The following is a 22,419-nucleotide window of genomic DNA, read 5'->3' on the forward strand; positions in this document are numbered from 1 at the left end:
AATCCTGAGTTTGGGCCCACAGTGGGTATGGAGTCCACTTTAAAAAAAGAAAGAAAGAAAGAAAGAAGGAACGAACGAATGAACAACATAACCCCTACATTTTAGATATATATTTGTTTGTGTATATAAATTATACATATGTATTTACATGCATGTATGTGTGTGTATAAATCTGACTTGGAAAAATATTGGAGTAGATCACGGGGAATTTTACTGATTCATCACCACACAACAAATGCTCGCTAATCTGCTCTTGCGATGATCAAGACAGTCATCACGAACACCATAATGAAAAAAACCCACATGAAGAACCGGTCTATGACTTTTGCAACCTTCTTCCACTCACTCCCCTTGGAGTTGGTGGCCTTGTGGTCTTTGAGGCACTTGGCAATGTACTCAATATTCCTCGTCAGCATCTTGTACCGTGCACAGTAATTGTCAGCATCCTGCGGGTTCTCACCATGGCACCCCAAGTCATTCTTTACCAGTTTGTTTATTTCCTTCTTCCTGGGAAGTCCTTTGTTTCTGTCTGTTTGCAGATTTGGCTCTGGAAGCTTGCCATATACCTTTGTGAGGTGGGTTCGCTCCCTGTCGTGGCGGGGGCTAAGGCAGCTCTCACCCACATCATAGACACACAAGACCCTGGACATGTATTTCAGGATGACGACCCTGGCCCAACGTGGCACCGGCCGGGCCTCAGCCCCACAGAAGTGGACGTTCATCACCATAATGGTCAAGGCAGTGGAAGCTGTGATCAAGGCCATTGTGGCTATGTAGTATTTGCCTGGAAAATAACCACAATCAAGTTAGCTTAAACTGTCCTCGTGTTTGGCTCAAAAATACAGAAAAACCTTTTCTAGAAAACCTGTAGACACTAATGGTTACCAGCATAAGCTTCTGAGTCAGACTTCCTAGATTCAAATCCCAGCTCCGTCGCTCACTCAACTTGTGGCCTGGAGCAAGTTAGATCATCCCGCTAAGCCTCAGCTTTCTCCTCTGTAAAATGGGTATAATAATTGGATCTAATTAATGGGAATAGGATGAGGCTTAATTGAGATGGTATGTGTAAAGTTCTCAGCACTGTCCCTTCACTGAGTTAAAGGTTTCTAAATGCTGCCTGAGATCATGATGTGAAAAAAATTCTACTCTCAACAAACAACGATCCTGCACAGCGCTCAGAATTGACCTCAGACCTCATTACTATGGGTAAGGAAGGAGCCATTGTGTCACTGTTAGTCTTTAAGTGTGATTGCAAAAAGCAATATTCATGAAAAAGGAAAATTAAGGAAAGAAATAATAAAGGTAAGGGCACAGACTTAGAAAATATAGAACCCAAAACCAAAAAGATTAACAAAAGCAAAAGCTGTTTGAAAAAAGGAGTAAGACTGATAAACCTTTGATAAAGCCTCTCACAGAATAGATGCAAGGTGGTTGGGGACAGAGAGGGAGGGAGAATGTAAAAGAAGAAATAGCAGAATAGAAATTTAGAATATAATAAAATAATATTTAGCTGCATGATAATATATTTGAAAACCTAGATGAAATTTCTAGAAATACATAAGGCATCAAATTTAGTGTAAGAAAAAAGAACACTGGAATAGAAAAGCTCCAGAGTTTGGTTTATAGGTGAGTTTTACCAGACTTTTAAAAGACAGATAGCTCATATCATGTAAGTCAAGTTGTTCCAGAAATAGAAAAAGAGAGAAAACTGTCCAGCTTAGTTTATGAAGTCACTTTAGCCTTGATTCCAAAAGTAACAGGAAAGGAAGCATTAGGGTCATTTTCCTTATAGACATATTTTAGAAAGTCATATAAAACTTGTTAACTAACTAAATCCAATAGTGTCTTAAAATGGTAATTCATCATGATGAAGGAGGATTTAACTCAACATCAGAAAACCCAACTCACTATATTAATGAGGTAAAAGAGAAAACTCAGATGATAATCTCAACAGATGAAAACAATGCATTTGATGATATGCACCACCTACTTATTTGTTAAAAGCTCAAAGTAGGGGCACCTGGGTGGCTCAGTGGGTTAAAGCCTCTGCCTTCAGCTCAGGTCATGATCGCAGGGTCCTGGGATCAAGCCCTGCATCGGGCTCTCTGCTCAGCAGGGAGCCTGCTTCTCTTCCTCTCTCTCAGCCTGCCTCTCTGCCTACTTATGTTCTCTGTCAAATAAATTTTAAAAAATCTTAAAAAAAAGATATTAAAAAAAATAAAAGCTCAAAATAAACTAAGAATAAATACAGTAAAGACTATGGGCCAGAAGCTTAGATCAAATGCTACACTTACCCAGAACACTTAAACACATTTCTATAAGATTGGAAGTGCATGTCGTAGGGGCTGCAAATAACAAATTGTTATTGTTAACAGATATGCTCTGTGTGTACCCTTTTTAAAAAGATACATTTTATATTATCAGAAACAGAATAAATAAGGTTTGTAGAATTCCTGAGATGCATCCCAAGACATCTGTCTTTAGAACTTTAGCCAACTTGCTGTTGAATGTCCCTGCTAAAAAAGAGAGAGTGACCTGCCAATTGTCTTGCCTCAAATGGGACTATGATTACAGGTCATCACTGTCAATCATTTCTGTCTCAGGAGAGGTCACAGTAATGCCAGTACACCTCTTCCTCTTTATTAGTGGTGGGCGGGAGCAGTGGAGAGAACTTTCGGTGTCTAGTTCTCAAAAATGCGCGTGTGCATCTGTGTGTATTTGTGTCCATGTGCTGGTGTGTCTGTGTTTTTTTCGCTTGGAGAGACATAACAAGGAAGAAATCTCCAAACATGGAAACCAGTGTGATATTGTCTGAGTATCAGGTAATATTGGATTCAGTAGAGGATAAAAGAGCAGTACGACATCACTTTCATATCTGTCTCTAAGTCTCTGCATGTTCTGAAATTCCTCCTTATTGTTTATTTTAATAGAAATTATGTCTAGCTTCTGATTTTGGTAAGCATCTGGTACAAGAGCAAGTCATGGAAGCAGAGGTCTTGGAGCCGAGTAGGTCCTTGGTGGCACTTGGTGGCATTAGGAGAGATCACAGAATGAGGTACGGAGGGGCACCTGGGGAGCTCAGTTCATTAATCTGCCTTTGGCTCAGCTCATGACCCCAGAGTCCTGGGATCGAGTCCCACCTCCCCGCTCAGAGTGGAGTCTACTTCGCCCTCTCCCTCAGCCCCTCCTCCCACTTGTGCTCACTCTCTCTCTCTCAAACAAGTAAATAAGATCCTTGTAAAAAATGAGGTAGGGAAAAGATGAGGGGCTGGGAAGGGGTCATAATCTCTGTCCCTAAGCCTACCCTTTATAAGGACATTCTATTAGAGCAGACTTTGGAAAATATGGTCCATCCTAAAATCACCTCAGGTTCCAAATTCTTGCCAAGATTGCCAAATTGCACTCTTTGGGCGTAGGCACCAGCATTTAAACAAGCTCTCCCACCTCTGTTATACCCAATAAAGGTTAAAGATTATTCTATTCAGGGTAGATGATGGGCTGAAAAATCCAGTCAACCATTTCTATCCTGTTTGCCACTCTTTCCCAAGAAGACATCCCATATGCTGTGAAAAGATAATAATAGTCACTACTGAAGGTAGACTTACCATATGCCAGCTTCCATGCTAAGCAACCACACAAGGAGTAGCAATTACACACACTTTCCAGGTGATGAACCAGAAACTAAAAGACTAAGTAACTAGCCTAAGATCGATCATGAAGAAACGAGTGGTAAAATCAGAGTTCAAATGCAGATTTCTTTAACTTCAAAATCAGGGCCTTAACTTCTAAACCAGTGGAACAGAAAGTACATCAAAATCACCCAGAAGTCTTGTTAAATCAGATTGCCAGGACTCACCCCAGAGTGTCTAATTCAGGAAGTCTGGGGTAGGCCCTGAGAATCTGCATTTCGAAAGCGAGGCTGCACTGTGGATCCAGGGATCACACTTTGAGAACCCCTGCTCTAAACTGTCCCCTCCTCTCCCTCTTTTGTGTAAACCCAGAGACAATAAGCCCAGTTCTGGAAAACAGCCATCTCTCTATTGAAGGACGCCAACTGAAGACACCACACGAATTATGCAGCAGCTTGTGTTGAGTCTGAAGTTGACGTAACGGTTATGAGTTTAAAGGGTCAGATGTTATCCCACTCACTACGAAGCTAGGCTCAAAGCGTAAGGCGCTTGAACTCACCTATCAGAGGGACATTTTCTGAGGCCGGCATGATCTCTGCCACCATGAGCTGAAATACAGTCATGGCCAACAGGATGGTCACTCCCAAGGAGACCTTTTCCCCAGAGGCTGCTGGGAGATAAAAACTCAAGGGAGCCAGGAAAGAGATGAGGACGCATGGGATGAGGAGGTTGACGATATAGAACGAGGACCTCCTCTTCAGAAGGAGAGTGAATGTCACATCCGGGTAAGGCTCTGAGCAGCAGCCATAGGAGATCACATTCTTTACAGCAGGCATGCCATGAACCTCCCACTCCACATCTTCGATGAGGTCAGAGAGATCTCCAGTGTCTAGGGCATTGAATATGTCCACCTGGTTGCCATTGTAAGTCCAGGAACCAAAGGTCAGGTTGCACTGCTGGTTATCAAAGGGGAAATAGGTGACATCCACCACACAGGAGCTCTTGGTGATGGCTGGCGCATCCCAGGTGATCAGCCCGTCATACCGCAGGACCACATTGGTATTCACGGGCTCAGAAGACTCATCATCAGCCCTGGAGGTCAGAGGAGGGAAATGAAAGCTGCTGGTCAAGACAACTCATCAACTTCCTTACTTTGGACAGTTCACCAACCTGTGCCCATCCCTCCAGTGTCTCTGGCAATGGATCACCATTGTCCCTGTCACCCTGGCTGAAAGCTGGATCAGCACCAATTTGCCCCTACCTCTATCTCCCATAACTACTCAGGGCCAACTCTTCTTGGATTCTTCCTTTAAAGCATCTCTGCTCTATGTCCCTTCCTCTTCATTTCCAAAGCTGTTCTCTTAGTCCAGGTATAAGGATTCAAACATCTAGATAAAAAGATCTAGGAAAGAAAGCTCTGCTTACCTGATTTTGTTAACTTTGGGCACAAGAACATTAAAATAGGCTTTTGTTGCTGCTGGAAGAGCTGTAAGTGTTTGAGAATGCAAACAAACATTCATTTTGCCAAGGGCACCTGGGGGGCTCAGTTGGTTAGGCATCCGACTCTTGGTTTCAGCTCAGGTCATGATCTCACGGTCTTGGGATCCAGCCTTGCATTGGGCTCCACAATCAGTGCGGAGTCTACTTCAGATTCTTTCTCCCTCTCCCTCCCGCTTAGTCTCTCTCAAACAAATAAATAAAATCTTTTTTAAAAAATTCATTGACTCATAATCTAAGAGATAATAATTTATTCTTGATATATCTTCTTTTTGCTTTATCAACATTTACGCCTAGGTACAGAATTTCTATTTTTCTTTAGAGAATGACTTCCTCCACCACCATTGTAAGGCAGATAAAATGCTGATCAAGATGCCCCAACCTCCCTTGGCCTGGGGCTGGCTGTGTGACCTGAGCTACATCCAATTGATTCACTTTCCTCAGAGTTTAGATCTCTGACCAAAGACCAAAAACAGTCACTCTGGTGATGCCTCCTTATAAAACAAATCAATAAACCAGCTCAGTAGTCCCTGCTCTCTCAAACCCTACAGCAGTCCCAGTCTATACAGTCTGTCCTTTCTAAGAACTGGTCATTGATTTTTTTTTCCCCTTTAATTCAGTGAGCTGTACCATACCCTTCCTATAAATTCCTTTTTTCAGAAGGTAGTCAAAGTCAGTTTCCAATGCTTACAACCCTAAATGATAGGTTTTTATTAACATTTAATGCATGTTTCCCAGTCTTGCTTATAATTTTTTCCCTACAAAGTGTATTACGGCTAAATGTCATATGTAAGGTATCCTAGATTGGGTTCTGGAATAGAAAAAGTCCACATTAGTGGAAAAACTGATGAAATCCTAGTAAAGTCTATAGTTTAATTAATAATATTGTATTAGTTTTGACAAATGTACTATGTTATTTTGATGTAACATTAGGGGAAACTAGGTGAAGAGTGTATGGGAACTCTCTGTACCATCTTTGCAACTTTTCTGGAAATCTAAAATTATCCCAAAATTTAAAAAGTTAATTAATCCCCCAAAAATATGAGACAAAATTTAAAATGTGGTTATTCATTCATATTCTCCTGCAACATTATTTTCATGGCAAATAGTTTTCCTATATATTCCATTATATAGCTATGCCATACTTATTTAACCAATCCATTGATGTACAACATTGCCTTTTCCAGGTTTTGCATTTACAAGTGATGCTATAGTCAAATCTTTGCATTTATCCACTGACTGTTTCCTTACATTAAATTGACAGAAGAGGATTTGCTGGATCAAAGAACTGGCATGTTTTTAAATTACTTATTTCCACTTACTAAAAATTGGGCACCACAACACTAACTATAATGGTCTGATTGAAGCGGACCAAATCAGACCATTACAGTTAACGTGTGGAGCTCAATTTTTAATGAGGGTCTTTAATAAGGAGCGTTTAAAGAGAAGGCTCTTTAATATAGGTCTTCGTGAAGATAATAAGATCAAGTTTTTTGAAAATCCCTGAACCTAACCTCTGAGGCGATGAGAAATGAATATAGTTAGCGGAATGAGAAGTGAGCACTGTGGTGAACTGAGCATATCACTCACCCATCCTACCTTCCTCGTGTAAGAGGAGAGAGCTCAGGATCAGAGAGAATCTATTTGGACAATTCCATATCAAAAAGAAGTCCCCCTCTTTCTTTCCCAGGCGAACTTCCCTCCTGGTACTGTGATTCATTTCCCCCCACATCTCCTTCACGATTTTGCTTCTCTTGGTTTCTCTTATTTTCTCTGGCCCATTGAGACCCTTCCCAATGCATTCCCCAGTCTCTCCTACCAACTTCCCTTCTTCTCAGGCATTTCTCACGTCCCGTTTCTCCTTCCACACACACTGGAAGTGATACACATTGCTGTCACTTCCCCATTTTGCTTTTATTCTTGCAATTTGGCTTCTTCCCAACATGCCCTCTTTCAAAGGTCATTCATGACTTGCAAACACACAAATCTAAAAACCTGTTCTAGGTACCTATCCTATTCAACTCTTTCCAAGCATTTCACACTGTAGGTTGTTCCTGGACATCCTTTCTTCCAGTGGTTTCTATGACACAACTCTCTGTCTTATTTCTCCTTCTACACTTTTAACCATTTCTTTTAAGTGTCTTCTGTAAATGTCTGCAGTGAAGAGTTTCACCAACTTTATCTGCAGCCATTTTCTCTCCTTCCTTGAGTAGTTCTATAAAGGCTCATGGGGCATTAGATATCTCTTCCCCGACCTTCTTTCCAGGATTGAGGATTGCCTTTTCAGTCCCTTCTTGGTTGATTCAAAGTGGATGTTCCTTTGGTCTCCCAAACTGAACAGGTCCCACACCAAATTCATCATCATTTTCCTCAAACCTGTTCCTCTTCCCCTCCTTTACATCCAATCTCATCTAACAGGTTTGCCATTTTCTCAACCACTAGATGACAAGCAAACCTTAATGCTAAATTCTAGACAGATCTTTCTGAATATGACAGGGTATCCAATTCCTCACTAGCTCTAAAATCCAAGTGTTAAGATGGCCCATGAAAACCCAACCATTAGAACTCTCTCATAATAAATGCACATTTGGAATTTCTATAACCCAGTCTCTACCCAATCTAATGTCAGGAATTCTTGCAGACTTTTGCACTAACCATTATATCAGCCATACACTTAGACTAAACAGCTTCACCAGAACTTTGAGCCCTGATTTATTTATCTCTTTACTGATTTGATAGCAGAGCCAGTACCTGCTTGAATAACTATATTGCTAAAGAGCTCACTACTTCTTGGGAATATTTATTGCTCAAGTTATGCATTATGATTATTTTTTTTCTTTCCATTTATTTATTTATTTTTTCAGCATAACAGTATTCATTGTTTTTGCACAACACCCAGTGCTCCATGCAATATGTGCCCTCCCTATTACCCACCACCTGGTTCCCCCAACCTCCCACCCCTGCCCCTTCAAACCCTCAGGTTGTTTTTCAGAGTCCATAGTCTATTATGGTTCACCTCCCCTTCCAATTTAATCACTTCCAGTCCCGTCCATGTTGCTACAAAAGTTGGGTATTCATCCTTTCTTTTTTTTTTTTTATAAACATATAATGTACTTTTATCCCCAGGGGTACAGGTCTGTGAATCACCAGGTTTACACACTTCACAGCACTCACGATAGCACATACCCTCCCCAATGTCCATAACCCCTCCCCCTCTCCCAACCCCACCTCCCCCCAGCAACCCCCAGTTTGTTTTGTGAGATTAAGAGTCATTTATGGTTTGTCTCCCTCCCAATCCCATCTTGTTTCATTTATTCTTCTCCTAGCCCCCTAATCCCCCATGCATTATGATTATTTTTAATTGTTTATCTTCCCTTTAACTTTTCATTGTCTTGATTTTTGTCCTTTACAGAAAATTTCTCTCTTTTCTCTACCTTATTTTCTCCTTGATTGCCTAACATCACCATTAAGTCTTCCCAAGAACTTCTGGCTTCCAAACTAGCATCAACAAATTCAACTGCCCCTCCCACGAAGTAGCTCCCAGACCCATCTTGAACCTAATCACACCCTGGCAAGTCCAGCCCCATTGATTCAGGCTCCAGTGGTGAATCTAGATGTGAAGCTTCTTCCCGCCCAAACTATCTTTATCACACCTGACTGGATCACTACCACATAGTCCTCTTTCCTCTCTCCACCACCACTCAGAAAGCTATTTTATGGTCAATAAGGTTCTATGCCAGCTTCTGAGAAATAATGAGAATATTATATATCTAGAATCAGAAGAGTCCAGAGGTCCAGGGATTCAGCTGGAAGGACCAGGGTCAGGGAAATAGTTATGACTGAGGTCCCTTCTTTGCCTGATCCTATTACTCTCTCATGGTCTAATTTTAGCTAGTTATAAGAATGCAAATGATGTCCAACCGTAGCCACATTTAGAGTTTCCTCTAAGTAATAAAACTCTGACATTACCGAGAAGGAGAATGCAAAGCAGAATAAAGGAACTGTGTGGGAAGAGAGGACTAAAAAGTCAACACAGAGGAACAAAAAGAGAGTTGATTAATCCGTGGGATGAAAAGATTCTGTGTGTAAAAGGGACAGGGAACTGAACTCACACACCTTAAGCCCAAAGGGAAAGAATTTACCAAAGCCACAGCAGGTCTGTGTGAGCCCATGAGCATGCAACTGGTTTCTGGAATAAGCAGAGACTGGGGCAGACTTAACTTAAGTGTCCATGCAAGCTTGCAAAGAGGCATGTCAGTAAGAGCTAGTCACTTCTTCAGCCAACCAAAGCAGGAGGAAGAAGGGAACCAGCATTCTGTTTCTTCCCAGGAAGAACTGGTAGAACTGATAGAATGCTGTTAGTGGTCTGTATCAACTCTATTCTCTGATTACCTCAACCCATGAGTGAAAGCAGCTAACAGACAACATGGTTCATTTTCTTGCTCTGTGTGTGTGTGTGTGAGAGAGAGAGAGAGAGAGAAGGGGGGACTGAACCGGTATAATAAAGCACTAACCCTGGGACGTTGTTTTGCTTGGAAAGGAATATGGAAAGACTCTCCGGCCACCCAGAGTGGAAAATGGTCAGCAGGATCAGGTCTATGAATAATTGGTCATACCCCTTGGCTGAGCTATCTGAATAAGGAACAAGACTAAAATCCAGGCCGCAACCCACCCCTGTCTCTTCCTGAAGAGAAACTCACACCCACTAGAAGGCTGAGCTCTCAGGAGAGCCCCCCTGAACTGCCCCTCCTTCACCGTGTTCTGAGTCAAAGAGGAACCATTCCCAACCCACAAGAGCTTGGGTCCAGAATAAGAAGAGAGAAGCTCCTTTGACAACAGGTGGAGCAAATGAACCTGAACTGTGAGAGACCAATGTGGTTCCTTCTCGAAGTCTGGTCCAAGGACCAGCAGCACTGACCTCTGGAGCTTCTAGACAAGCAGAACATCAAACTCTACCCCAACCTACTGAATCCAAATCTGTATTTTAACAAAACTCTTCATGTACACTTTACAATTTGAGAAACATATCCCTTCTATCCCTTTACACAAAGCCCCTTGTCCTGAAACCAAGAAAGGGCAACTGATGATCTTACGATCTAGTTTATCCTCCACACCAGTGTCCAAAATCCACAGGCCAGCCGCTAGCTGGTCCATTCTGATTTAATCTTAGTAATATCACCATTATTGATACATGATCTTGGGGAAGGGAGCACCACTATTATGGACTGAATTATGTCCTCCCCCTTCCAAAATTTATATGTTGAAATCCTAGCCCCCGGCACCTCAGAAGGTAAACTTATTTGGAATAGGGCCATTGTAGATGTAATTAGTTAAGAGAAGATCATACTGGAGTAGGGAGGGCCCTTAATCCAACATGGCTTTTGTTTTTATAAAAGGGGCAAAATGGACACAGACAACACACAGGGAGAACACCAGGTGAAGAGGAAGGCAAAGATCAAGGTGATGTTTCTACAAGTCCAGGGACAACAAAGGCAGCCAGCAACCACCAGAACCTAGAGGAGATGTGTGGAGCCCATTCTCCCTTACAGCCTCAGAAGGAACCAACCTTGGACATCTAGCCTCCAGAACTGGGAGAGAATACATTTCTGCCATTTGAGCCCCCCAGTCTGTGGTCCTGTGTTCCCACAGCCCTAGGAGACTAGTAGAGCCTATAATAGTTTCTCATCCGAAAGGGGGAAGGAGCTCTAAGCATTTATGACCTATTATTTTATTATCTAAGATCTTATGATCATCATTCTAGGGCCTAGGTAAATGAATTGGAACTTAACTTCAAGCGTGTTTAAAACAGTCCTTTCTCATTGTGTTTAAATTCTGTTAAATCAATAAGTTCACTCCTGAGAGATGACTGACTTGTACTTACTTGTTATATAGGACAATATCAGGCCTCCACACCAGGTCACTGGGGATCCTGATGGAGTCCAGTCCATCGTACTGGTCTCGATCCCACGTGAGATACACGTCATGCCAGATTTGGCGGATCCATAAATAGGCAGTCAGAATCTGGTTTCTTTCGTCCTGTACAAGCAACCATGTTACAATTCTGTCCAGTAGACACCTCAACCAAATGCCTTCCAACTCTAGAGCATTTGTTCTTTGCAACAGAAATTCCAAGAGCACAAATCTACTTTCACTAAATAAATGAGAGCTTTTCTAGTCTCTCCCTTTGACCGACTGCAAAAGCCATATTTTTTCTTCTGCTTGATTTAGTGTTCTGAATGTAAAGTGAACAGGTGTTCAAGGCATCAGATCTTTTCATAGATCAACAGCCCAAATTTCTCTGGAAATTGGTCAACCGATGACTCACTTGAATGAGAAAGTCAGGAAATACCTACACTGTACAGAAGAAAGTCTTTCAAGTTTCATAACTTTGTGCAATTAAACACATATAAGCACAAAACAAGATATGCCATCTTAAAGCACCACATTTCTTAAAAAAAAAAAAAAACAGAAATAAAATTCATAGAAAACTCACCATTTAGCCATTTTTAAGTGGATGGTTCAGTGGCTTACGGTAGATTCATGATATTGCGCAACCATCACCACTGTCCAATTCCAGAGCATTTTTGTCAGCTCAAAAAAGAAACCCTATGACCATCAAGCCATCACCCACTATTCCCTCATTCTTCCCACAGTCCCTGGCAACCACTACTCTGCTTTCTGTCTCCAGGGTTCTGTGTGTTTTGGACATTTCATAGAAAGGGAAGCAAGTGATCTGCGACACCATCTCTGTTTAGACGATTGAGACTGTTAATGGCCAGGATTACGTAACATCTAGCAAAATGATTCTTGTAGAGAGCTTCCTTCTTTGGTATTCCCTTCCCCCACTAGCTTGTACATGTTACTGTCTGGTCTCATTTCCTCTCAAATTCCAGGTAATGCATCTCTTTGGAAAGCACGGCGAGTTTCATCCTAAGCACAATTTCAGACAGTCACCACTTTATTTTACTCACCATGTCCTTAATCTGAGAAAGTGTAATTTGGAGGGTGACATTCAGGACTTTATCTGTATCTTCTACTGGACGAAGAGCATTGGAATAATCTTCAAAAAGGTCATTAAACAACTTCTGAGCGTATTTTCCATCTGCTGTTTCTACAGCTGCTCGAAAAGAGGGACCGGGATCAACATTCAATGTCATGTATATTTCAAGGCAAAGAACAGCAAACCCAGGGCTAGAACTGGGCCTGACACAGTATCAGCTAGGGACAAGATTTGGGTACACGAGAGTTAGTTTTCTGGCTAGTCCATAAGAGGCATGAACATTTCCTCGCAGTGAGAGCATCTGTTCTGTTTGCTGGCCCAGTCCCACCAAAGAAATGGCCCCAAATGAGATGGTTACACACCCATCAGACTCTTACCTCTCAGTCTGGAGACAGCAAAGTAAATCCAGCAAAAGGAGATGCAGGAATGGGGCCAGTTCATCTTTCTCCTGAGCTTCTAGAAATTCTCAGGCAGGCAGCAGTCTTCCACTTCCCTCTGAATGGGAAGGGTCTGGGTACAAAGATTGCACTCTGCCAGAGTCTCACCAAAGCAGATGGAGAGCACAGGCATGCAGTGCACAGAGGGCCCCGAGGTCCTGAGATCCAGACTGGCTCTCCCTCCTCCCCTCCGGTAATCCGAGACCGGCAGCTCTGGCCACGGAGATGCAGGAGCCTGGGTGGGCTAGGCAGGCAGTGCTGATCTGGGGAAGCTGCCCAGCCGAGGGTCCCTAGCCACCTTCATCAGGAGCATCCAGACCAAACTTTCAGAGGAGGTGAGGTAGGAGCCCAACACCCCCTGAGACTCTGAAGAAGGAGCTAGATGCTTTCTATACCTGCAGCAAGCAGATCGAGTCAGAGTCTAAGGATTAAGGGAAGCCAAGTATATCCCACCGTGGGGCATCCTCTGGAAAGGCTCTATGAATCCGCTTCAAGGGGCATGTGAAGAGGGAAAGAGGCAATTCCATGATCTCCAGAACATGCTTCTGCTTCAACTCATTCAAGATCCAGCACCGAGGGACGCCTGGGTGGCTCAGAGGGTTAAGCTTCTGCCTTCAGCTCAGGTCATGGTCTCAGGGTCCTAGGATCAAGTCCCGCATCAGGTTCTCAGCTCAGCGGGGAGCCTGCTTCCCCCTCTCTCTCTGCCTGCCTCTCTGCCTACTTACGATCTCTCTGTGTCAAATAAATAAATAAAATCTTCAAAAAAAAAAAAAAAGATCCAGCACAGATCTCGTGTGGTAATATGTGAGCATGGGGGGAGGGGCTGGAAGAGGAGCATTCACTCCCTTTGGAAGCAGCGCTGCCATTAGAATTTGGAGCCAAGACCTAGGTCTACTGCAAGCCTGAACCCTTCCTAGCCCTACAGCACTGAGCTTTTCTGAGCTGGAGACCAGGAACCTAGTGTTCTACTGCGATATTTCATGCGAAAGCGTCATGTAAATATCAGTAAATTTCATCTCTGATTTTGCAGATCTAGAATGTCTAGAATCACCAAGCCACCCAGGATTTACTAGCCCTAAAAAAGAAAAAACAAAACAAAACAAACAAAAAAAACATGGTTCAAAGGTTAACCAAATCAACACGAAAATGATTCATAACTAATGGTGACATTACTGGGATGCTGTTTCTTGGCATTTGGATGCCACTTTATTTCACACTCATTTCTCTCACATGATCTAATTTTGCTCCCACCAAAGCATGTCAATTTCCAAGTGCCATAACTTATCCCTCTTCTTGCCTGGGGAATCTGCCTCAGAAAAGCAAATTAAGATCATTTGATTGCCTGGAATCCGAGCAAGGAAATTGGATCGTTCTATTTCATCAGGTTACAGAGTCTGATGAGTCACCCTGTCCCTCCTCAGGAATCTATCCTCCAAATGGAACAGACACTCAAGCTGTCAGCTAAGTGTGTTTCCTAATTGCCTGCACCCCGGTGTTGATTGGGAAGACATTATTTTCCCGAGGTCCCCAGTCTGACTCACTGGTCAGATGACCCAGGTCCAGCTGCAAAACCTCGGGCCCTCTTTCAACAAACCATCTGCTCTGGTATCTCAGAGGGTGAAGGTCCTTCTGAAATTGAGTTGAGCACCTTGTTTTTAGACGAGGAAACTGAGATCTAGGGATGTGTGGGGCTCACCTTTAGCAGCGCTGGGCCAGAGACAGAATCCAAGCCACATGCCCCCACCCCGTGTGCCCCCCACGCTAACACCATACCTCTTCCTTGTCGTTCAGCCACATGGCACTTGAGGACCGCTGGGTGATACCTTCTCATGGTTAGAGACTCTCTACCTATGTCTCTTTGATTCCTTGGGACACTCCGAGCAGCCCCAGGTGACAGGTGCTCTGAATGCTTGCTGCTGGCTAGTTCGGCGGCAGCTTGGAAGGTAGTCATCCCTGATGATCTTTGATTGCTTCTAACTAACTCAGTTCATTCGCATGGGTCACTTACAGTTTGTTTTTTAATAGTTAATAGTTGATGCTATCCTACCAATGTTAACACCATCCAAATGAAATCAGTACTTTCAGGGGGGCAATTTTCTGCCTTTTAGGGCAAAAATGCTAAAGACTAAAAGCAAACACCACCCAAATTCAAAGTATTTCTAGAGAGCACAGTCATCTTTTCAACCTCTGCTCCCTTTGAGAAGTGGCTGTCGCTTGTCACAAGTTCACAAAGTATTCCAGCCATTTCAGAGTTTCTGGGAGCCCAACCTTCCTCAGTGGACCGATTTTGAGGCACTTAGTTATAGCAAAAATATGATAGCAAGATATTAGCAAAATTCCATAAGATCATAATATTCTTAACATTATTTATTACATAAGTGATGCATACCTATTGCAGAAAAATGAGAAAGTATAGAAAAACACAATGAAGGAAAAGAAGGGTCACCCAGAGGAATCCAGCCAGGCAGAGATCCACAGGGCTCACATGGCGGCCATCTTTTTTAAATGCTCAAAGAACATGTTGTCATGGCTTTGAGACCCGGAAGGGCACAGGTCATTAGCAGAACTCTGTCTTGCTCATGAACACATTTCTATGTGCAGAGGATGCTTCTAAAGACTCTTTTCCTGTTCTCATGGGGTTGCGATGTAGCTCCCTCACAAGCTACCTTGAATGGTCTCCCATCCTTTCCTGCCTTTCTGCCCACTCTCAGGGTCCTTACACAACCGCTTCTGGTTGAAGTTTCTGAGAACCCTTTGCCCATTGTGGTCAAGCCCCCTGGAGGTATCCCTGGCTCTGTTCCAGAAGAATGATGATGACAGTGTTTTCATGCCTTGGAACAGAGCTCCTGCCTGAGAGAGAACCCTAGTGAATTCTTTTGCTTAAAGACCTTCTTTCCAGTAGCAGAGGAAGGAAGGGGAAGGACAAATACCTTCCTCCTGCTGCATTTTTTTAATTGTAAAAGTCAAAATAATGTCTTATAAAGGGTTTCTCCCCAATAAATTAATATGACATGAATATTTTCTCTGTTTCACTAAATATGAAATCAGGGGGCACCTGGGTAGCTCAGTGGGTTAAGCCACTGCCTTCTGCTCAGGTCATGATTTCAGGGTCCCAGGATCGAGTCCCAAATCAGGTTTTCTGCTTGGCAGGGAGCCTGCTTCCTCCCTCTCTCTGCCTGCCTCTCCGCCTACTTATGATCTCTCTCTCTCCCTCTCTCTGTGTCAAATAAATAAAATAAAATCTTTAAATAAATATGAAATCAGAATAGTTGTTTTTTTTTAAGATTTTATTTGAGAGAGAGAGAGAGAATGATAGAGAGAGGTCAGCAGGAGAAGCAGATTCCCTGCCAAGCAGGGACCCCAATGTGGAACTCGATCCTGGAACTCCAGGATCATAACCTGAGCTGAAGGCTGTCGCTTAACCAACTGAGCCACGCAGGCGCCCCAGAATAGGTTTTTTTTTTTTTAAGATTTTATTTTTTTAAAGATTTTTTAAAAATTTTATTTTATTTATCTGTCAGAGAGAGTGAGAAAGTGTGCGTGAACACAAGCAGGAAGCAGGAGGAGTGGCAGGCAGAGGGAGAAGCAGGATCCCTGCTGAGCAAGGAGCCTGATGTGGGACTCCCATCCTATAACCCTGGGATCATGACCTGAGCCAAAGGTTAACTTTGCTTAACTAACTGAGCCACCCCGGCGTCCTGAAGTCAGAATAGTTTCAACCCATGAAGACGCCTATAGACAACCTAGCTCTCATTTTACGGATGAGTGCTCTCATTTTACAGATGAAAAAGCTGAGGCCAAAGGAGGGGGTAGACAGGAAAGGAGACCAAATCTCCACCGAGAGTCAAGTCAGTGGCCGTCAGCTTCCCCGAGGAGCCCAAGCTCTTAGCTGTCTTGGGTGCTCAGAGCTGGGACACCTGCTAACAGATTATTTTCAACTCACTGAATGCTCAGGAGATGCCCCATGGGCCCCCATGCCCGAGCTCCTATTTCACAGCTACTATGTTTGCTGGATTCATTCTGGGCTTGAGACTCCGAATTAAAAACTCGAAGTTCCTCCAAAGGAGTAGTATCCAAATTCTTCCACCACACACCAGAGTTTGGGAAAAGAGCTGCCACCAGGGATGCCACGGCTTCCCAAGGAGCTACACACTCAGGCAGGACTTTCCAAACATTCTGGGGCTTGTTTCTATGTTTTCGTAATTCAGAAACACAATTGCATGCAGCGTTTAAGACAATCCACTCCGGAGTCGAACTGCTTGGATTCAAGTCCTGCCCACCACCTACTAGCTGTGTAACTTTGTGCAGATTACTTAACTTCTCTGTGCCTTAGTTTCCTCTTCTATAAAATGGAGATGATTATAATACTTCCTGCTCCCTAAGAACAGTGCTTGGCCATAAAAAAGGGCTATGTACCTGATAGTGAAAGGGGGGAAATGCATTCCAGCATTTTTTTTAATTGTTTTAATTTTAACTTGTAGCCACAATTCCTCTCTCTCTCTCATCGATCTTTCTTTCCATTTCTTTGTTCCCCCCACCCCCAACTTCTTGACAGACCTAATTAGAGGAGTCTCACCACACGCTAGGTGGGGAAAAAACAGCCCTGCCATTTTCTTGTTGTCCTTTTTTATTGCAATGTTAATATTATTGTCAACGTGTGGTGGGCTTATTTGTTTACTTTCTTACTTATTTTTTATGGTAATCATTTTAATCCTCTCATCCACCGTGGGAAAGTTAGCCAGTCTAAATCTATCACAGAGGCTGGCAAACACTCTCGGTAAAGGGCCAGAGAGTAAATATTTTCAGCTTTGTAGGCCAGATGGTCTCTGCGGCAACTACCCTTCTTTGCAGTCGCGCTGTGAAAGCAGCCATAGGCAAGGTGTAAGTGAATGAGCACGGCTGTGTTCCAATAAAACTTTTTTTTTTACCAATAAAACTTTATTTACAAAAATAGATGGCTGGCCCTCGCTTGCTGACCTCGGATACACATCACCAAATCCTTAAATCCACGTACCCAGGCTCAAGCAAAACGGAAGGCGGTCAGCACCAAGAAGGAGCACAGCCTGAAAGGAAAATGGCGTCGTAAGGCCCGAGCTTGCTGTGGGCGGGTGTGTGGTGAGGCCCGGGCCAATGTGAATGACACTTCTCCAGTGACGTGTAAACCGTCTTCCAGGGCAGGCTCCCAAGGGCTCCCATAAAAATTCCTAGAGTGAGGGAGCTCTTGCCTAAAATGAGCCTTTCCACCAAAAAGGCAGAGATATTGGGAGCAGAGAGCACACAGCAGTCCTGTTTGACATCCGGAGACGGGGAGGCTTCCACATGGTGGCCACTAGAGTGTCAAGGGCAGGAAATCAGAATCCCCAAATATGGGTGACATACCATGATGATGGAAACTGACTATAGCCAGGCTAGAGACTGAAAGCGGGGCAATTTTTCAGAAGTCCATGTGAGTCCCTCTCAGATGCCCATGAACAAGACAGACACAGCCTGGGGGTAAGGCTGTAGCAACATCACAGAGTCCCAGAGCACTGTTCTGTTTCTAGGATGGTGACCCCTATCCCTCAAGTGCGCCAGGCTCCATCTGGCTTGGGGAAATGCAGGTGAAATCATGACAAAAAAAAGATTCTGGAAAGGAAGGAAGGAGGACCTCTTAGAAAACAGGAAGAGTGGGCTCTGTATCTCATGGGGTGCTAGCATCAAAATGTGTTCCCGCTCTCATGGGGCCATTCCCCTCTTCTTAAATGCACACGTCTGTGTCTCCCGCCTTCCCCGTGGGCTTCTGCACTGCTGGAGGACTGTAGTAGACTGGAAACCCCTCATCGCAAAAACCGGCCGGAAAACTTCTCTTGGTGCTTCTGAGAGTTTTGTAAAGAAAATGACCAGCTCCCAAACTTCTGTAACCATGACATAAAACAGACCCCACTCCTGAGCACCGTCGGTGATTCCTGTCACTCTCTCGTGTTCCACATGTTAGTGAGCTAGGGCGGCCATAACAAAATACCACAGACTAGGTGGCTGGAAGGACAGAAATTTATTTTCTCGCAGTTCTAGAAGGTGGAAGTCCCAGATCAGGGTGCCAACAGGGTTGGTTTCTTCTCAATCCTCTCTCCTTGGCTTCTAGATGGCCATCTTCTCCCTGTGAATGTACCTGTGTCCTAATCTCCACTTCTTTCTTTCTTTCTTTTTTTAAGATTGTATTTATTTATTTGTCAGAGAGAGAGAGAGAGAGAGCACAGGCAGGCAGAGGCAAAGGGAGAAGCAGGCTTCCTACCAAGCAGGGAACCCAATGTGGGACTTGATCCCAGGATGCTGTGATCATGACCCGAGCCAAAGGCAGCCACTCAACCCACTGAGCCACCCAGGCATCCCCTAATCTCCACTCCTTATAAACACACCAGTCATACTGGATTAGGCACCACCCCCATGACCTCACTTCACACTTCACATTAATCACCCCTTTTGAGATCCTGTCTCCAAGTTCTGAAGTGTCAGGGGTTAGGGCTTCAATATACAAATGTGGGAGAGACACAATTCAGACCCTAACACCCCACATCCAATCTGTCATCAAATCTGGGCTGCTCCACCTTCACAGCATTTCTGGAAGCCAGCCATCTGTCTTCCACTCACCACTGGGGTCCTGGGTCAAGCCATCCCTGAATCCCACTGGCTCCCCTGGTTCCACTGGACTTACCTCCTGACAGCAAACCTTTCCCCACATTCTATTCTCCATGTAAGGCCAGTGTAAGTCTGACCATGTTACCTCTCCACTCAGCCCTCCTGTTGGATTCTCATCATGCCCAGAGTGAAAGCCAAAAGTCTTACCAGTGACTGCAAGGTCTCTGATTTCCCATCTCCAACACCTGCCCCCCTCGCTTCCTCCACCCCAGTCACACTGGTCCCCTTGTTATTCCATGAACATGGCCACTCTTGCTCGGGGCCTTCACTCTCTTGACTCCCTCTGCGTGGGGCACCCTTGAATGTAGTCTTTCAACTCTTCCTCTCTCCTCCCACTTGGTTCAGCTCAAATGCCACCTTATCAGAAAGTCCTTCCCTGAGCACCCTCCCCACAGTAACACTTCAACCTTCTCTATATCTCTTCCTTGCTTTGCTGCCTCATGAGGGGCATGTATGAGCCCCTAAGGCAGGTGTGTGTGTATGTGCCCTTGCTTGTTCATGGTATGTCTCCCAACCAGAAGTTAAGTTCCAGGAGAGTGGGGACGTGGCCCAGTTCTGGGCTGTACTCTCCTACTCAGAGAAGATATTTTTTGACTGGATGAGTAATACCTAAATGAGAAAAGAAATCCAAGGAATTAAAAAGTGGGGAGAAGGCCAGCTCTCAGACAAAGGATGGTGGATCCTATGATTCATTAGCTTCCCAGAATCTCGTTAGCACTCATGGCTCGGGGATTATTCAGCCTTACATTACTACTCTAGTGCTGTGTACTATTTTAACCTAGGTCAAAGCAAAATTTCTTGAGAGAATGTGGGTCATAATTTCTACTTCTCTATATGCACTGTGTGTCTTATACAGGGTGGTACCCAAGGGAAGCCACCACCAAGATCAGTTAAGCAGCATCTGCGATGGATGCCAGAGGCAGGAGCAAAGGCATCTCTCCCATGTCTCTGCTGACCTAACTCAACAGAAAAAATATGAAGACATAGGAGGAGTCCTGTGGCTCCGGTTCAAGTCCCGGGACCACCACTTCCTGATCATAGGAGCTTGAGCAAGTCACATAATTTCTTGAGTCTCCATTTTCTCGTTTGTTAAAAATGATCGTTATAATATTTACTTGAAAAGGTACTTGGAGGATTAAAGAGGAAAGAGGTAAAATGCAAGCACAGACTGGGCATAGAAAAGACTCTCAACAGGGGACCTAGGTGGCTTAGTTGGTTAAGTGACTGCCTTCGGCTTAGGGAATGATCCCAGCGTCCTGGGATCGAGTCCCACATTGGGCTCCTTGCTCGGCAAAGAGCCTGCTTCTCCCTCTGCCTCTGCCTGCCACTCTGCCTGCCTGTGCTCACGCTCTCTCTCTCTCTCTCTCTCTGTGACAAATAAATAAAATCTTAAAAAAAAAAAAAAAAAGAGGCTCTCAGTAGGGGGTCTGGGTGGCTTAGTTGGTTAAGCGACTGCCTTTGGCTCAGGGCCTGATCCTGGAGTCCCGGAAACAAGTCCCGCCTCAGGCTCCCTGCTCTGCAGGGAGTCTGCTTCTCCCTCTGACCCTCCCCCTGCTTGTGCTCTCTTTCTCCCTCATTCTCTCTCCCAAATAAAAAAGATAAATAAAAATTTAAGAAGAGGCTCTCTATAAATGCCAGTATGATTCCCCTGCTGAACTACACGGGCTCCAGTGGTCAGCAGAACCTCCGTGGGTAAAGAGAAACCCACTGCATCGCCAATAGAAGGGCCACGTTCATGAAGAGACATGAGCAGGTGATAAGAGATATGCAGTTTTCTGGGTCAGGAGAACAGCTGATACACGAGACAGGGTATCCGATGTGTCCAGGCGAGTGATCCGGAGACCGTGGCAGGCTCTGGTTTCAGTGCTTTGTGGGAGGGCACACACTGTTCTCCCTGAAACCCCCCAAGGGAATATATTTGAAAGCAGTAAGACTTGACATGGTCCTTTAGAGTGAGTACCCCTTGGCTTCCTCTTATTGCTGGAGTCCTTTTTCCCCCGTGCTGAGGACCCCGTATCTATGAGACCCTTTGGGTCTCCCTGTCAGGCCACTTGCTTCTTGGGGCTTTCTGAAATTTTCCTTTTTCTTGAGTTTCTGATCCTTTCCTGCCTCAGTATGTTCTGACCCACCCCCCACCCCGGCTTTCCTTCCCCTTTCACAGCAGCTCGTGTGGTCGCCATTACACCATATTTTCCTGCTATTTCCGGTGACCATGTCTCTGGTGACCAGGCAAGGGTTAGGGGAGAGACAAGCAGGGAGGAGGCGGGAGGGGTCACTTCTTCTGTTAACTGTAGCGGGTCAGTTCCAGTAGTCGGTTCTCACGAAGGGGAAGGGGCAGGACGGAGGCGGCACCATGCAGACCAAGCTCTCACACTCTTCCCAGGCTAACCTGGGAGCTTCTGGCTGCCAACATCTCACACCAGTGTGCGCCCCCTGAGAAGCAGCCCAGGTCCATGGGTCCATGGGCCCAGGTCCTCACTCACCCCACCCCACCCCCACCCTTGTCTTGGCCAGCTTAAAAACAGAGAAGGTGTGATGAGGGACTTTCTCATCACAGCAAACGTCATTTCAGCGACATTGGGCACCTGCCCTCAGTGCCCGGGTCTCCTGGGCTCAGAAGCCTGGAAAAAAGCCCCTCAGTGGGAATGAATGGTTGAGGTCTCTGCCTCTGAGAAGCATCTTTGGGAGGAAAGAGGGTCCTGACAAATAAAACAGGAGAACTGGAAGACAGAATTCCCAGTTGTTTCCCCTCTGGGCCGCTTGTGAATTTTCTATTCTTCCTTTCTTCTTCTTGCGTATCAGTGCCATTGACCCAGGTCCCCACCCTTCACGTGAAGCCACTGGAAGGACCAGGGAAACCCTGGGTGGGGGAGGGGGTGGACATGGATCCACTGACCATGCATGAGCCAGGCTGGGGATAGGCCATCAGGGAAGGCCACCAGAACCTTCGCTCCTCCCAGAGCCTTTCAGAGCCATATGGGAGACTGAGCTCAAAGAGAAAATCAGCAATACTGGCCCTGCTACTTATAATTTTGACATTTTTTTGTTGACAATGATTTTTTTGGATTAATTTTGATTTTTCTAGAATATGGCATTAAAACGCTGTGCATATTCGTCACTGAATGGCACCTCCTTCCATTCGCTCTTGCCTCGCCCTCGTTCTAGCCTTGGCGAGATTTTA

The 22,419-nt window shown here is 44.6% G+C and overlaps 1 protein-coding gene across 1 annotated transcript; it reads right to left on the reverse strand.

Annotated features, from left to right (window-relative positions):
• Positions 1-242: 242 nt before the first annotated feature.
• CHRNA9 (cholinergic receptor nicotinic alpha 9 subunit) lies at positions 243-12,567 on the reverse strand. The gene is made up of 5 exons (XM_045998372.1): positions 12,504-12,567; positions 12,098-12,243; positions 11,008-11,162; positions 4,189-4,721; positions 243-784 (listed from the first exon to the last, which is right to left on the reverse strand). The coding sequence occupies exons 1-5, from the start codon at positions 12,565-12,567 to the stop codon at positions 243-245; spliced, it is 1,440 nt and encodes a 479-aa protein (XP_045854328.1).
• Positions 12,568-22,419: the final 9,852 nt, after the last annotated feature.

Source organism: Meles meles, chromosome 2 (genome assembly GCF_922984935.1).
Source record: "Meles meles chromosome 2, mMelMel3.1 paternal haplotype, whole genome shotgun sequence".
NCBI lineage: Eukaryota > Metazoa > Chordata > Mammalia > Carnivora > Mustelidae > Meles > Meles meles.